Source organism: Oratosquilla oratoria, chromosome 17, assembly GCF_046742065.1.
Source record: "Oratosquilla oratoria isolate Oo_2021 chromosome 17, ASM4674206v1, whole genome shotgun sequence".
NCBI lineage: Eukaryota > Metazoa > Arthropoda > Malacostraca > Stomatopoda > Squillidae > Oratosquilla > Oratosquilla oratoria.
The window spans coordinates 40111721-40129220 of record NC_134793.1 but is presented as its reverse complement, the minus strand read 5'-3'; the positions used below and the strand labels follow the sequence as shown (position 1 = coordinate 40129220).

Here is a 17500-nt window from a genome sequence, read left to right as displayed (position 1 = left end):
CGGTCATAGATAGGCTGCCTATGTCAGAGACCTATCAGAGGAGGTACGGAGACGCTCCCCCTCATCTCACCATGGGAGATCTTTCCCCTTTGTACATAGTCTCCATTACCTGGAAATAAACTAAAGAAGAAACATCGCCCCCGTTTCAAGAAACCCATCCTAAGAATCTCAGTGCCCCATATGTAAGCCACCCAATAACGGCTGCAGAGGGTAATAGCTGTCGACCACGAGTCCAACACGTGGTCCAAGACTATGGTGAACCACACACACACACGCACCAATAGGAGACTGGAGAGACAGAAAGGTGGAAGTTGGGGAAGGATAGAAGGAGAAAGAGGAAGAGGAAGATAAGAGGAAGAGGAGGAGCAGGAGATAGATGAGGAAGAGAGGAGTAGGAACATGTACAGTAGGAGGAGATATAGAAGAAGAAAAGTAGGAAGGGGTATATTAGGAGGTATAATAGGAGGTATAGTGGAAGAAGGGAGGAGGACGAGGGGAGAAGGAGGAGGAAGAATGGAGATGGAGGAAGAGAGGGTAGAGGTAGAGGAGGAGAAGAAAGAAGAAGAGAAGGATGAGAGGAAGAAGAGGATGGGAGGGAGGAGGGGAAGAGAGGGAGGATAGGGATGAGTGGGAGGATGGGAATGAAAGGAAAGAGAGGAGAATAGGAACATGGAGATAAAGAAGAGTTGAAAGAAAAATGTAAGAGGAGGAGGAGGAAGGAGGAAGAAAAAGGAAGAAGGAAATGGACTGAAAGACGAGAATGATATTCATATTTTGTATGTTTTATATATATATATATATATATATATATATATATGTGTGTGTGTGTGTGTGTGTGTGTGTGTGTGTGTGTGTGTGTGTGTGTGTGTGTGTGTGTGTGTTTGTCTGTGTGTGTGTGTGTGTGTGTGTGTGTGTGTGTGTGTGTGTGTGTGTGTGTGTGTGTGTGTGTGTGTGTGTGTGTGTGTTTGTCTGTATGTGTGTGTGTGTGTGTGTGTGTGTGTATTCACCTTGGTCTTTGGATTACGTGTTGGACTCGTGATCGACAACTATTTCCCTCCCGGAAGAGAGCTCAGAGCTCGTATGACCGATCTATGGGACCTTTCACACACACACACCCAACTCCCCGCCCACGAGAGTCAGAGTAACGACCCGAAGCGCAGCGATACCGAAATAATTTCGGCCCTGGGCAGGATTCGAACTGGGTACTGCGAGCACGCACCGTACTTCCCAGCCCAGCGCTCTACCACCGCTGTGTGTGTGCGTGTGTGCGCGCGCGCGCGCGTGTGTGTGTGTGTGTGTGTGTGTGTGTGTGTGTGTGTGTGTGTGTGTGTGTGTGTGTGCGTGCGTGTGTCTTTGTGTGTGTATCTATACAAAAAACACTAAGATACCAAGTATCTTCTCCGCCAGCGTAAAATAAATAAACAAATAAGTAAATGTGGTCCTCGGGTTCTGATCTGGCAAGGAACAGGTCAACATCAGCTTTTCTTTTCTTTTTCTCAAGAAAAACAATATATTTCTTAGGTTTAAATACAGGAACTATGGTATTAGTGTTGAACGATCGGCGGGAAAGAACAAAGAGAAGAAGAAGACAAGGAATAAAAATAAGAAATTTAAATGCGAAGATGAAATAAAGAGAGGAGAAGACAGGGATAGAGTGAGACGGGGAGAGAGGGAGAGGGAGGGGAGAGGGAGAGGGTGAGAGAGGGAGAGTGGGGAGGGGAAGAGATGGTGAGGGGAAGAGAAGGGGAGCGAGGAGAGAAGGAAATGTGGAGAGGAGAAAGGGATAGAGGGAGATGGGGGAGAGAGTGAGAGAGGCAGAGGGGGAGAGAGGGAGAGGGGGAGAGGGGAAGAGAGGAAAAGTGGGGGATGGGGAGAGAGGAAGAGGGGAGAGAGGAAGAGGGGAGAGAGGAAGAGGGGAGAGAGGAAGAGGGGAGAGAGGAAGAGGGGAGAGAGGAAGAGGGGAGAGAGGAAGAGGGGAGAGAGGAAGAGGGGAGAGAGGAGAAGAGGTAAAGGAAGAAGGAGGAGAGGGGGAGAAGGGGAGAGGGGAGAAGGGGAGAGCGGGAGAGAAGAAAAGGGAGAGAGGGGAAGAGGAGGAGAGAGGGAGAAGGAGGGGTGAAGGATAGTAAATTTGGCGAATCGAGTTGGAGAAGGAGGAGGAGCGTAAATTTAGAGAACTGTGGCGAAGAAGAATGGAAGCGTAAAGCTAACAAATGAGGAGAGGAGAGAGAAAGAGTGATGGGAAATGTGGGAGTGGTTGGGAGGGAGAGGAGAAGGAGGAGGAAGAGGATGAAGAGGATGAAGAGGAGGAGGAGGAGGAGGAGGAGGAGGAAGAGGAGGAGGAGGAGGAGGAGGAGGAGGAGGAGGAGGAGGAGGAAGAGGAGGAGGAGGAGGAGGAAGAGGAGGAGGAGGAGGAGGAGGAGGAGGAGGAGGAGGAGGAGGAGGAGGAGGAGGAGGAGGAGGAGGAGGAGGAGGAGGAGGAAGAGGACACGTGTATTGGGAAGAGAGGGAAGAGAGATTGAAGGAGTGCACGAGGAAGGAAATGAGATACGGAAGAAGGGAAGGAAGGAAAAAGAAGAGTAAATACAAAATAATAATGACGGAAAGATAGAAGAGATAGGCTTCACGGGAGGAGTTCTGGGAGTGTTGGGGGGAAGAGGAATGGGAGGAAGAGGGATTTAGAGGGAAGGAAGGGAAGAAAAGGATAAATAGGACAAACGAAAGGGGTTTGTGAATGAGGGAGCAATAAGGAAGGGAGGAGGGAGAGGAAGAGGGAGGAGGAAGAAGAAGAGGAAGAGTGGAATAAGACACAGGCAAGAATAGAAAAGAATATTGGAGGAGGAATAGGCGATACGAGAGAAAGGATGGAAAAACAGAGTTAGAATATTTTGCGCCTTGTAGGAGGAAAGAATGGGAACGATATAAAGATCCCGTGTTTGGGAGAGTTAGCCAGAGGGAGAGAGAAAGGGAGAGAATGATAGTGGGAGACGGCGTGAGAAGGAGAGAGGGACAGAGCGAAATAGAGAGGGAGAAAGGGAGAGTGGGAGAGAGGGAAAGAGGGTGAGAGGCAGTGAGGAAGAGAGTGATAGAGGAAGTACGAGTGAGAGGGAGAGAGGGACAGAGGGGAATATAGAGGGAGAGAGGGGGGAAGGAAGAGTGGGAGAGTGGGAGAGGTGGACGAGGGACAGAAGGACAAAGGGAAAGATGAGTGGCAAAGAGGGAGAGAGGGACAGAGGAGAATAGAGAGGGAGAATGGGAGAAAGGGAGAGTGGGAGAGAGGGACAGAGGGAGATAAAGAGAAAGGGAAAGAGAGTGAGAGGCAGAGAGGGAGACATTCTTGCATACAGCGCCACTGTCATCTGTCGCGCCCACAAACGAGCGTCTCCAGTCGTGTGACAGCAGCTGTGGTGGCCATGAGATGGTTCCAGAGATATATGTAACCCAAACACACACACACACACACACACACACACACACACACACACACACACACACACACACACACACACACACACACACAAACACACACACAAATCCTTTCCGTGCTGGACTGCATTTTTATTCTGGCTGTTGCCTGGTAATTTGATTAATTTCTGTCGTCCCTTTTGGGCCAAGTTTCGTTCAGCTAAAGAACAGAATTAAGGTCAAACACGGTCTCAATCATCTTTAGCTTGCTTATGATGAGGTCCGGCAATTTTGCCCGAAGTCTGTTTCTTCAACTGAATAAATCCATCTTGTAATAGCAAGAAAAAAGCACACGAATAGCGTCACTGTATTGAAGAAAAAAAATCCCAAACTGTGGTGGCTGTATCTTTCCCTGTCACCAGTGACCAGCCAAATCTTGAATACACAAATATTTTACAATCGAAAGATTTCCCGCGAGGCTTAGATATTCCACCTTTCGAATTTATGTTAATTAGAATACTGTCCAAGTCCAGCTAACATTATACAATTTTGCTAAAATGGAACAAGAAATATTTTATTAGCAGCGTATGCAGTACATACTCTTTAAAATGTGTTATACTAGCTTGATTTCCTGTCATGTACTGAACAGAAATTCGGAAGGTGGAATGCTACCGTTTCACGAGACCTTTTCCCACATGTGATAAAATTGCCTCCCACAATGTCTACAAAGTGAGTCATAGAAGCAAAATGGAAAGGCAATGTTTGACAGACATCAGGTGACTTCATTCAGGGCTCATAGAAAACTACCATTTTGTTTTGAAAGTTGTTTACTGCCACGGTGGTTTAATCCTGACGAGGTCGCCAATACTCGAATGAACACGTTCCACGTTCGCACATATACGATCAAAATCCCATCAACGACAGAGATCAATTACGCTGGCGAAGGGCATCGTTCACAAAGAGAAACGAGGCAACAATCCTTCAGGTTTCTTTCCCACATAGGTATCATGCAAGGGGCAAACGAGTGAATGAATACAACAGATTACAACGAAAGAGCGTCATACCAACCGATCGATCTTACAGACTAGCATGAGACCAGATGAGGTATACTAACATTATACAGACACACACACACACACACACACAAACACACACACACACACACACACACACACACACACACACACACACACACACACACACACACACCAAAAGTCTCTTCTCTTGTAAGGGAAGTAGCCAAGGCATAAATTCCCCCATCATCCATCCCACACCCATGAGTCATCCATTTGTTTTCCCTTTTATATATATACATTGGAAAATATATTACCTAAACATGTAATACTAACTTTAAAAAAACACTTGCAAATAAAGAGACAAATGGCCCAAACGTTTTTGTATGTGTAATTCTGTTTGTATGTGCAGTTTACTCTGACCGTCGTGCAGTGTTAAGTGCCATGAAGTTGACCAATAAATCTTGTGGTGAAGCTGACATTGGTTGCACTGATGCCGTTATAACCGGAGTTGTGTCGAAGCTTCCATGGTTGTTGATGATGTTTGGGTTGTTATATAAAGGCAGTGTTAAGGCGGCAGCACGCCAGGTATTTCTTGCTAGCATGCTGCCTAGCTTTTGTTACTTCATTCGAGTAGAAACTACTTTGGTTACGATCTTTTATTCTTCAAATTTCCAAATGTTCAAATTCCTCTTGCGTCATATGTGTAGTGAAAAGTTGAATGACGAATTAAGAAAAGTTAAACCTACACGAATGTTAAACATATTGTTCAGATGTTCTTACATAAGTCTAGAATATTGTGACCGAAATAGTTTCTCCTTAAATTAGCAAAAGCAAGTAGCATGCTAGTGTGCCACCAAGTTAATGAAGACAAGGTTTTGGTTGTGACGTTATGATACACATTCAATTACATAATTCATTAATGATCGTAAGATTACTTTTATGCTAATGATATGACTGATATAATATGGTGATATAATGGTAACGGTGATAATAATCCTGAAGTGATAGTGATAGGGAGATAATGGTGATTGTGATGATTATCACCCAATTAAGATACCAATTAGATGAAAGACCTGATTCTAGTAGTGAAGATAATTGGGTGATAATGAGGCGATCTGAAAGTGCCGGGACTGTGAGACTAAGACGTTTCTACATCTTCATGACTAAAATAATGATACAATTGTGATGGTGAGACAATGATGATAGAAACGTGATGACCACACCATGATACCAATGTGCATTTCTGCTGTTGAAAAAAAAATGTGATAGCATTGTGCATATATGTTGGTAACACAGTTTGACAACGAAGTATAGGATTGCTTTGGTGGTCATGCTATGTCCACTGTGGTACTGTGGTGGAGGAAATGCGGTGGAGAAACTGTGACGTTCATATTGCTGTGGTCTGCCTATTTGTGGCAATCCAGGTTGAGTACTGGAGGACAAAAATAGAGAGAGAAAGAGAGAGAGAGAGAGAGAGAGAGAGAGAGAGAGAGAGAGAGAGAGAGAGAGAGAGAGAGAGAGAGAGAGAGAGAGAGAGAGAGAGAGAGAGAGAGAGACAGACAGACAGACAGACAGACAGACAGACAGACAGACAGAGAGACAGACAGACAGACAGACAGACAGACAGACAGACAGACAGAAAGAGAGAGAGAGAGAGAGAGAGAGAGAGAGAGAGAGAGAGAGAGAGAGAGAGAGAGAGAGAGAGAGAGAGAGACACAGACACAGACAAAGAGAGAGAGACAAACAGGCAGACAAAGAGAGAGAGAGAGAGAGAGAGAGAGAGAGAGAGAGAGAGAGAGAGAGAGAGAGAGAGAGAGAGAGAGAGAGAGAGAGAGAGAGAGAGAGAGAAGAGAGAGAAAGATTCAATGATTATCAATATAACCCATACGGGAATATATTCGTATTCCCATTAACAAATATTGTGAAGTGCATCTGCTGTGAAGTCCCACAGGGAATAATTCCTATTGCAAACAAGAGATGGCGCTATATTAAATAATACGCCCAATATTTATTCATTAATTCATTTTAATGGGACCAATACCCATGCAAATGTATTTAGTCAATTTAATCTATAATATCAATATTTTGGTTAGGCTGTTAACACTGCAGTAATGTTGGGCATGGCTTATGAACTTTTTACCTAGAGTGAACTGAACTAAAATAAATAAATACATACAGAAGTAAATAAACATATAAATGAATAAATAAATAAATGAAATTAGAATCGAAAAATAAATAAGCAAATAAACAAAAACTAAAGAAAAACAAAGAATCAATAAATTATAAATAGATTAATGAATAAACGAATAGATATAAATAAAAATGATAAATAGATAAATGAATAAATCGATCAAGAATTTATGACAAGAATCCTTATATGTCACTACAACCCTCATAATTGCTTCATGTGCTAACATAGCCAGGGTAAGTGGTATTCACCAGTAACCAATCAAACAAGATGATAACGATACACAGTGTAACCATTACCTCGATTGGCAGTGGTCCTAGGAGCCTTCAACACATCTGCTTAAAAAGTAAATTTATCAGCATCGGTTTGTTTATGTCACCAGTTTACAACATAAGGAAGAGAGCAGTTGCCTATTGGTAGCTCTTCTTGTGTGCAAAACGGTAAACCACAGAAACAAACCAACATTATCACTCAAGCTATTCATAAGTTCTGTATATTGCAGCGGATCTTACGAGGTGAGAGGAAGGTTGGGTGTACGCTGGGACCCTACGAGTGTAAGCCATCCGGATCTACCTCTGTATTTAGTTAGTTTACTTGTGAAATCTTATTCTTGTAATGTATCATATATATATATATATATATATATATATATATATATGTATACATATACTAATATATATTTATATATATATATATATATATATATATATATATATATATATATATATATATAAACATGTATGTGTATATATATATAAACATATATATGTATATATATATGTATATATATATATGTATATATACACGTGTATATATATATATATTATATATATATATATATATGTGTGTGTGTGTGTGTGTGTGTGTGTGTGTGTGTGTGTGTGTGTGTGTGTGTGTGTGTGTGTGTGTGCGTGTGTGTGTGTGTGTGTGTGTATGCGTGCCGAGTTTGTATATATGCGTATATACATTATATGCACACCTACGCAATATACCAATAGAAAATTATATATCAATTTTGTAAATAATAATACATCAACGTAATATACGTTTTTAGTGGTGGAAATCAATAACAAAAAGTTGCTAAAACCGATACACTAGCTATAGCTCGGACGTTGGCGAGCTTCGAGTCTCCATGTTTTTGTTTTTGTTTGTTTTCAGAAATCTAATTAATTGGTCTAATGTAACCTAATCTAACCTCCTATATGGTAAGCATTTAGCATCCCTAGAGGTCATCAGACTAGACTAGACTAATTCATTAGACCTCAGTTATTTACTCTTTGACAACAAAGAGTAAGAAAAATGGCGCTAGTGTATTGCTTTTAGCAACTATTTTTATATTGATTTCCGCCGCTTAAAACGTATATTACGTGGATGTATTTTAACTTACAAAATCATTTAATTATTGCAGCTTATTGCAATGAAAGTAATTTTTTTTTTCATTAAAACGCCGTCCGAATAGAACTTTTAGTCCCATCACTGTCTTTAGGGCTAATAGAGACCTCTGTCGGGACAATTTTGAACTATTTTATATACTGGATATTTCAGGATTTCTATTAATGAAATACATACAATATTAAAAATTACCAAAGATACTACCTTCTAGATTGATTATGCTATAGAAGTGTTATATATGGTTTGAATATATCTTAAATGCTAACAATAATAATAATGATAAGAATGATATTCTACTTAAAGGCAAGATATTTTGTTGGCGTCCCTGATCTACGTCCTGTTGGTGGTTAGACCAGGTCCAGGCCTACGCAGTATTGAGTGCACTATGTTGCATGGCCTAAGGTTATGTATAACATCATTTTCTATTGATATATTGATTATATGCGTACTTCTGGGGTAATACCATATATTACACACACACACACACACACACACACACACACACACACACACACACACACACACACACACAAGCGGGAGTTGGATGTGTGTGTGCGTGTAAGGTCACAGCATTACCCATAGATCGGTCATACGAGCTCTGAGCTCTCTTCCGGGAGGGAAACACCTGTCGATCACGAGTCCAGCACGTGATCCAAAGACCAAGTTGAATACACACACACACACAAACACACAGACGCACGTATATATATATATATATATATATATATACATATATGTATATATATATATATATTTATATATATATGTATACATATACAGAGTATATAACAACAAATTAGCAAAACTAAACAAATGGCTTTTCCCTAACTCCAACCGCCTGTGTACAATTAATATTCCTTATCCGTACCCTAATGACAGTCAGGTATCACGTTACATACACGCAAATCCAATCCGAACCAACTAACCCATTGATCTGACATGTGCGTCACGCATTCACACGTACATAACGAGCAAACTTGATAAAATCGCGTAACGCCGGGACTTACAATGACCGTTGCATGACGTGTCGGTTTGTTTTGAAAGGAAAGTCTAATTGGACATTTCGGTGGTTATTGAATGACAGGCGATGGATTGCTGCAGTCTGGCTTCGCTCGCACAGTCACGTGACCCTGCGGTCGGAAAGGACGTCAAAGATGGTTTATGGTCATCATACAACGAGAATGAATTCCATTGTGTTTGTGTGTGTGTGTGTGTGTGTGTGTGTGTGTGTGTGTGTGTGTGTGTGTGTGTGTGTGTGTGTGTGTGTGTGTGTGTGTGTGTGTGTGTGTGTGTGATTCACCTTGGCGATTCACCTTAGTCTTTGGATCACGGGTTGGACTCGTGATCAACAGCTATTTCCCTCCTGGAAGATAGCTCAGAGCTCGTATTATCGATCTATGGGTAATCCTGTGACCTTACACGCACACGTACCCCCAACTCCCCGCCCACGAGAGTTGGAGTAACGACTCGAAGCGCAGCGATACTGAAATTATTTCAGCCCTGGGCAGGATTCGAACCCGGACCGCCGTAGTGACAGTGTGTGTGTGTGTGTGTGTGTGTGTGTGTGTGTGTGTGTGTGTGTGTGTGTGTGTGTGTGTGTGTGTGTGTGTGTGTGTGTGTGTGTGTGTGTAAGTGTACGAGTATGTATGTGAACTCTTACCCACTAATGTATCCATAAACTAATACATTCTCCACCATTCTGTATTTGGCTCAGCAGAAAATCACTAATATTAATCTCATTTATGGCTCCCATTCGAAAGGCAATAAAGTCTCATAAGTCCCCCTCACCTCACCCTTCCTCCTACCACTCCCTCCCAACCCCCTGTCCTCCTCGCCCCCCTTCTCCATACAAGTCCTCAAAACCTCCCCCTTCAACTCCCCTCACCCTTGAAGTAGGTCGCGTGTTCCGCTAACAAGATCACGCACACACAAGCACGTCAAAGAAGAGCCCTTTGTTGGGTAACCCTTCGAGAGGGACCTCGCTGAGGAGGACCTCTTTGAGGAGGACGTTTCCTTACCCATAGTATCTTCCTCCTCATGTGAAAAAAAATGTCTCGCTTCGACGTGTCCGTATGCTTGGTTTTCCTTCAATTTTACACTCAAGTTTTACTGTCTGCATGACGCCTTGCTTAACAAATCCTAGCTCACCGTCTTACAGTTTAAGTCACCCTCTAAGTAAACAAAAACGTTGAATCTATGTAAACGGCAGGAAGCAAAGTGCAGATCTTGTTATATGACACATTCTTGTGGCTGCCAAATTCAAGTGACCAGATTTCACTTCAATACAGGGAATATTAATAACAAGTTGATATAGTCAGTTGCTATTTTTCTGTGGTGACCACATTAAAGTGTCTCATACCAACTCCAATTTTTTTCTTCTACAATCCTTAGTGCCCTCCACTCGTACTCGAAAGAAATTGAGATTGATTACGTAAATAGAAGGAGGCTTCGTGAGCACCAGACACTCACATAGGCCTCATATTTTGTGGACAACGACGCTTGTTAGTAATTCGAGTGAGGTCATACTCTGAATCACGCACGGTCGCCCGCCATCGTAACAAGAACAGCAATTGCAACGCTAAGCTAGATAATAAATAAATGTCCGTTTCTATTGCGGTGTAATGTTTATCAACATCAAACCACACCTTTATTCTAGTTGTTTGCAGGAGTTTTCATTTAGTCGTGGAAAACTCGAATGGAGGTAACCACATTTTGAAATAATTACGACAACGGGAGTGGAAAACGTTCCATGCTTAACAATGATATTTCTCTGTATAGAACCACACAGACTTATTATCTTCATTGAACTTGCAGGGCTGAGCCACTCAGTAATGAGCGCAAAAAGTTGTTACATTGCTACCATTGCAGAGCTGTACTAAGTACGGGTAAGCTTATAATTATTTTATCGTTACCGTTTTAGGGGTGTACCAGTTTCAAATTCAGGGAAACGTACATTCGTTGTATTATCATTATTGTAAGACTGTACCCTTTATAAATGCCACCAACTGTACGTTTATTTCTTAGCCACGGCATTGTGGCAGTCACGACCAAGAATGATAAGTGGTTTGTGTACATGGCGACCTTTCTCTTGCCAAATTAGACTCCTCTGCTTCATCCTCGAGGTCATTGTTCCCCTTTCATATCTTCTTCCCCTTCATCATTCACCCAATACCCCACAATTTTACTCAAAGATATTGCGCTTGACACAAAGTCAAAACCCTCCACACACACGCTCTGGTATACACACACACACACACACACACACACACACACACACACACACACACACACACACACACACACACACAAACACACACACACACACGCATACGCACACACACGCATACGCACACATACACGCACGCACGCTCGCACGCACACACACACACACACACACACACACACACATACACTTACACACATACACACACACAGGCACACACACACACACACACTTACACACACACATACACGCACACGCACACACACAGGCACACACACACACACACATACATACATACACACATACACGCATACACACACACATACACGCACACGCACACACACAGGCACACACACACACACACATACATACATACACACATACACGCATACACACACACATACACACACACACATATACATACACACACACACACACAAACACACACACACACACACACGACTATCATAATCATCATCAATACTATCATTATTACTATTATTATCGTTATTATCATTGTTACTTTCTATTCCTCTAAATATGCCTAACCGATGAACCTGGATTTCTACAATTGCCAAATACAATTGGTAGAGTGGTTATACCTTATCGTCATACAACTGTATCGATACAATATCTGTGTTTGTTCCTATCTACAGTACATTGTAATATCACTCGAGCGAGAGAATAATAGTATCGGAATGGCAACATTCCCTGGTGTTAGTTTATACTTTCATTATAGAGGGATTTGGGCGTAATAATCACTCGTATGTTTCATATTTTGTGTAGCTGCCAGGATTTTGTGGTCGCCATGTTTTCAGGTGCGACTTTTGAGGCCCCTTTTTTTTTTTTTTTTTTTTTTGTCTTCAGCTTTATGTGGCTACCAATATTTTGTTGCTATTTTTATTGGTTTATTTTTGCGATTCTCACACTATAACACAACTCAATCACCCTCTCCCCCCATCCCATCCTAAAAAATACACCTACTGTACTTACCAAAGATGTTGAGTTTGACTGTGTATATCGAAGGAGGCTTGGTGGAGAGTTGGCATTCGTAAAGACCCGAGTCCCGAAGTTGGGCGTATTTTATCTTGAGGATCCAGTCGTTGGACGCTGCAGAGTGAAGGACTTCGTAACGCTGGTCCGTCGTGTAGGTGTAGGATCCTACAGTCAGGATGTGCAGGTCCCGTTGCCGGATCCACGACACCTGTAGGAGCCGCAGAAGAAGTTATTGACTCTTTGTCCTTCATTGTGTAACTCTTATAAGGGGAAAAAGGGCCTTCTGGATATGTGTGTGTGTGTGTGTGTGTGTGTGTGTGTGTGTGTGTGTGTGTGTGTGTGTGTGTGTGTGTGTGTGTGTGTGTGTGTGTGTGTGTGTGTGTATTCACTTGGTCTTTGGATCACGTGTTGGACTCGTGATCGACAGCTATTTCCCTCCTGGAAGAGAGCTCAGAGCTCGTAGGTCCGATCTATGGGTAATGCTATGACCTTGCACACACACACACACCCAACTCCCCGCCCACGAGAGTCAGAGTAACGACCCGAGGCACAGCGGTACCGAAATAATTTCGGCCCTGGGCAGGATTCGAACCAAGAACTACGGGCCACTATAGTAGCAGTTCAGCGCTCTACCAACTGCGCCACCGTGTGTGTGTGTGTGTGTGTGTGTGTGTGTGTGTGTGTGTGTGTGTGTGTGTGTGTGTGTGTGTGTGTGTGTGTGTGTGTGTGTGTGTGTGTGTGTGTGTGTTTGCGAATGCGTACTTATATGTGTGTGTGATGGAAAAGAGAGAGAAAAAGAGAGAGCGAAACAGAATCTTCCGTGTCCACCATGAGTTCAACGAACTCATTTTTACACTTATGTACAGTATGATTTAATTCCACAGACCTAATATTCCTATTAGCATGATCCATCATTTTAGCGCTAACAATGCACAGCTAACTCAAGTTATATTTGGTCATGTCATTTCACACGCAAAGCATTCTAATTACACGACAGCAAGGCAAGCTTTATGTGGAAGTAAAGGAAACTATTTCTCTTGTAATATTTTCACTTTCACATTGGTTGTGATGTGGACAGTCTGCCCATGCCAAAATATACAAGACACAGGAATAACCGAAAAAGAACAAATTTCTTAACTGTTGGAAGTGGAGTTTGATGTATGTACACACACACACACACACACACATATATATATATTACAGAGAATGGTCCCAAGTGAACAGATATTAATTTATTCAACCACATTTATGGGCTAAGTCACTGGTCACTTGTTACGTCTCAGCGGGGTTTGAGTCTTTAGCTAGACCATGTATCAGTTTCTGTATATATGCTTCCATCGAGCCTCTCTTAGGTCTCGACTGTGGTGGCATTGAATTAAAGTGAATGAATGTGTTGGAAAAGATGAGAACATATATATATATATTATATATACATATATATATATATATATATATATATATATTTATATATATATATATATATTGGATGTGTGACCGGAAGAAATTTTGGGAGGATTGTGGGACCTGCGGGACCGATGGAGGTGGGGAGGACCCAGAAGAATGACGGGTAAAGCCCTGGAGATTGCCTGTAGGGGGAATGCTCAAGGGGAAGAGGGGACGGTGTGTTATTGTTACGAGAGCCGAGGGGAGGCTTAGAAAATGCATCAGGTATATAAACCATTTCTAACATTTCCTGTTTTGCTTTGCCGTGTGTGTGTGTGTGTGTGTGTGTGTGTGTGTGTGTGTGTGTGTGTGTGTGTGTGTGTGTGTGTGTGTGTGTGTGTAATTCACCATGGTCTTGGATCGCGTGTTGGACTCGTGATCGACATCTATTTCCATCCCAGCTCATATATGGCCGATCTATGGGTAATGATGTGAATTTACACATACACACACACCCAACTCCCCGCCCACGAGAGTTGTAGTAACCACTCGCAGCGCAGCGATATTGAAATTATTTCAGCCTTGGCGGGATTCGAACCCGGTCCGCGGTAGTAGGGGCCGGGAACTCTAATCACTGCGCCAGTGTGTGTGTGTCCGTGTGTGTGTGTGTGTGTGTGTGTGTGTGTGTGTGTGTGTGTGTGTGTGTGTGTGTGTGTGTATGTTCATTACATACATGAATATATAATTACATGTGAATATATATGTGTGTGAATATGTATAGATTGTATATTATAGAAGCTGGGTGTCAAACCGCAATTAAAACAAACAATAAATAAAGATGAATGTTGGATTCACCAAGTCTACATCTGGTACTATGGGAATAAAGAAATCATAATGACAGTAATAGAAAAATTAAAACCATATAATATATATATATATATATATATATATATATATATATGTATATATATATATATATACATCCTATGTAGGAAAAGAAAGTGTTCAGTTTCAAACGATTCCTAGGCATAAAGATTCCAGAGATTCCCCACGTGATCACGTGATCAGCAAAGATCCTTCCAGGACTTAAATGCTCCTTTAGCCTGGAAGCAACACATCTCTTGACTGATGTCATTTCTATGACGCCATTACCCTGAGGCCAAAGTGACGTCATTTAAGTCTGACGTCATGAAAGAAACGATAGAAATGACACGAGTTATCATTGACTTTTTTTTTTTTATTTTTTGTAACAAAAATTTTCCTGGAATTTTGTTCATAATTTTTTGTTGATGGAGAACATAAGAGACCTAATCATTTCCTAGAGTTGGAAGGATGCGGAAAGAGAAGAGAGAGAGGAAGAGGAAGAGGAAGAGGAAGAGGAGGAGAAACAGAAGGAAAATGAAATGGAAAAGGAGGGGGAGGAGAAGGAGAAGGAGAAGGAGAAGGAAAAGGAAAAGGAGAAGGAGAAGGAGAAAAAGGAAATCGGCTGTCGTAAAAGTGAAATATAAAATGATTGAGGAGGTGATATGGTGAGAGTGAAGGTGAGGACGAAAATTGGGGCGAAAGAGTAAACAAGACACATAAGATACTGGGGGGGGAGAGGAGAGGAGAGGAGAGGAGAGAAGGAGTGGGAGTGGGAGTAGGATGGGAGACGAGAGAAGGAGGGAAGGACGGAAGGACTGGGATGGAGGAGAGGTGGGAGGGATATGGAGACATATAATTGAAACTTTACAAGAACATTATGGAGGTAGCATGAACAAAAAATATATATATGATTGGAAGAGTAAAACAATAAAGTTTTGATTCCCATGGAAGCTAAAATAGAAAGACGACAACCAAATTAATTAAAACACGTGTTGCTATTGTCACTGCTGAAAAGGAGTTATTACTGCTGCTGTTGTTAATGAAGGGATATCTTAATGATGAAAAGAAATGAGAAGAAAAGAAATGTTGTTATTGCCCCGGTAATACTGGTATGTGTCAATGTGTGCGTGCTTTTGTGTGTGTGTGTGTGTGTGTGTGTGTGTGTGTGTGTGTGTGTGTGTGTGTGTGTGTGTGTGTGTGTGTGTGTGTGTGTGTGTGTGTGTGTGTGTGCGTATTTACCTAGTTGTGTTTTGCGGGAGAAGAGCTATGCTCGTAGAGACCCGCAGTTGTATCTTTCCGCATCCAGTTCTTTCTTAAAGTCGTGTATAGTTTTAGCACTAATTGTTTTCTCTTTTAATTTATGCCATGTATCTATCACTATGTGGAAAGCTATTCTCTCTTAGATCTCTTCTGTAAATATCCTTCTTAAGTTTCTTCTTATGTCCCCTTGTATTTCTATTGTCCCATTTAAGTAGATCATCCCTGTCAAGGATTTCCATCCCTTTCATAATTCTATATATGGATATCAAATCGTTTCTTTCTCTTCTTTACTCCAGAGTTAATTTTAGTTTTTCTAATATTTTTTTCATATGTCAGCATACTAAGTGTTGGTGCCGTCTTTGTTAATGCTCTTTGAATTCTTTCTAGTTTTTTTTTTTTTTTTTTTTGTACTGGGTGACCGTAGTGTCACTGCATACTCTAATTTTGGTCTTACCAGTGTAACTAGGATTTTCTTCATCTCCTCGTCCATGTAGTCAAAGGCCACTTTTATTGATCTTATTATGTTGTAGCTGTGTGTGTGTGTGTGTGTGTGTGTGTGTGTGTGTGTGTGTGTGTGTGTGTGTGTGTGTGTGTAAAGGAAACAAACCATTTTATATTGATCAATTTGAAGCTACAAAAGAAGGGAAGGGAAGGGAAGGGAAGGGAAGGGAAGAGAAGGGAAGGGAAGGAAAGGAAAGGAAAGGAAAGGAAAGAAAAGGGAAGGGAATGGAAAGGAAGGGATAGAAAGGACAGAAAAGGGATGAGAAGGAATGAAGGGGAAGATGAAGGAGGGGAAGAAAGGATAGGGGAGAGGGAATACGGAAGAAAGGAAACATAGGAATGCAGGAGTTAGATGGAGTTAGCAATGTAACTCTCAACGGAATCTGTTAGAGGCTGGTAAATTGAGGTAGACAAGTAGGTAGATAGAGGGGTAGATGGCGAGGAATCCATTTTACGACTTACATGTTTTGAAAACAATGGCTGCTAAGGAAATGCAGAATTGCTTATTCTCGCCCACCGTCCAATGTTTGTAAATACAAGTTAGGGTATCGATAAAGGTGATGATGTTGCGAAGTGTAAAAGCTAGGCCATTTCTCTTCGTGACAAAAGTGCTTGCGTAGGCAGTGTTGCTTGAGACGGTGTAGCAGCCTTTCTGATTGGAGAAAGGGGTGGAGGGGGGGAGAAATTGTTGGTGCGCGGAGGTGGGGTCGCGCCCTTAAAGGGTGGCACTTGTTTGTATCGGTCAAAGTTATTGGATGGATTAAATAGTGACGTCGAAGCAGACTTGGCTTGGTGAGTTTAAAAAGGATCCCAGGTGGGAGTCCTCTGGTGTACTTAAACTAAGTTGTAGAAGTGTAATATTATTTGGAAGAAATGAAGAAAAATTACGTTTAATTCACCCCATACTGATACTACGTGGCACTTGACTAAGTAGGATGAAAGAGGCATGAGGCCTACAGATGAGTGACGTACAATTATAAGAGGATAAAAGAAAGTGAAGAAAATTGTAAGTGACTGGGTAATTACTGAAAGTGTTAGTATCAGCGGAACTAACAGAACCCATTAAACAAGATGATCAATTATCGCTTTATTATTTTCGGTACGATGACATACTCTACAGACTTTTATCCACAATTATCAACGATTCTCTTCAGTTTAGAGTCTCGATTCCCGTCACACTTTCAGCTGGTGTTCACCAGCTTCCAGCTGAACGGATCATGCGACATAAGCTACGACGATAAATCGTTATGTCTCAACGTTGAAGACGTCAAAATT

General features: G+C 41.8%; 1 protein-coding gene across 2 annotated transcripts in view; it reads right to left on the bottom strand.

The window, feature by feature from the left end:
* LOC143034626 (uncharacterized) overlaps positions 1-17500 on the bottom strand; it is a 794390-nt gene that overhangs the window by 222215 nt on the left and 554675 nt on the right. For both annotated transcript variants that reach the window (XM_076200963.1, XM_076200964.1), the window contains exon 3: positions 12215-12425. In XM_076200963.1, coding sequence (XP_076057078.1) covers positions 12215-12425 — 211 coding nt within the window. The remainder of the gene's footprint in view (positions 1-12214; positions 12426-17500) is intronic.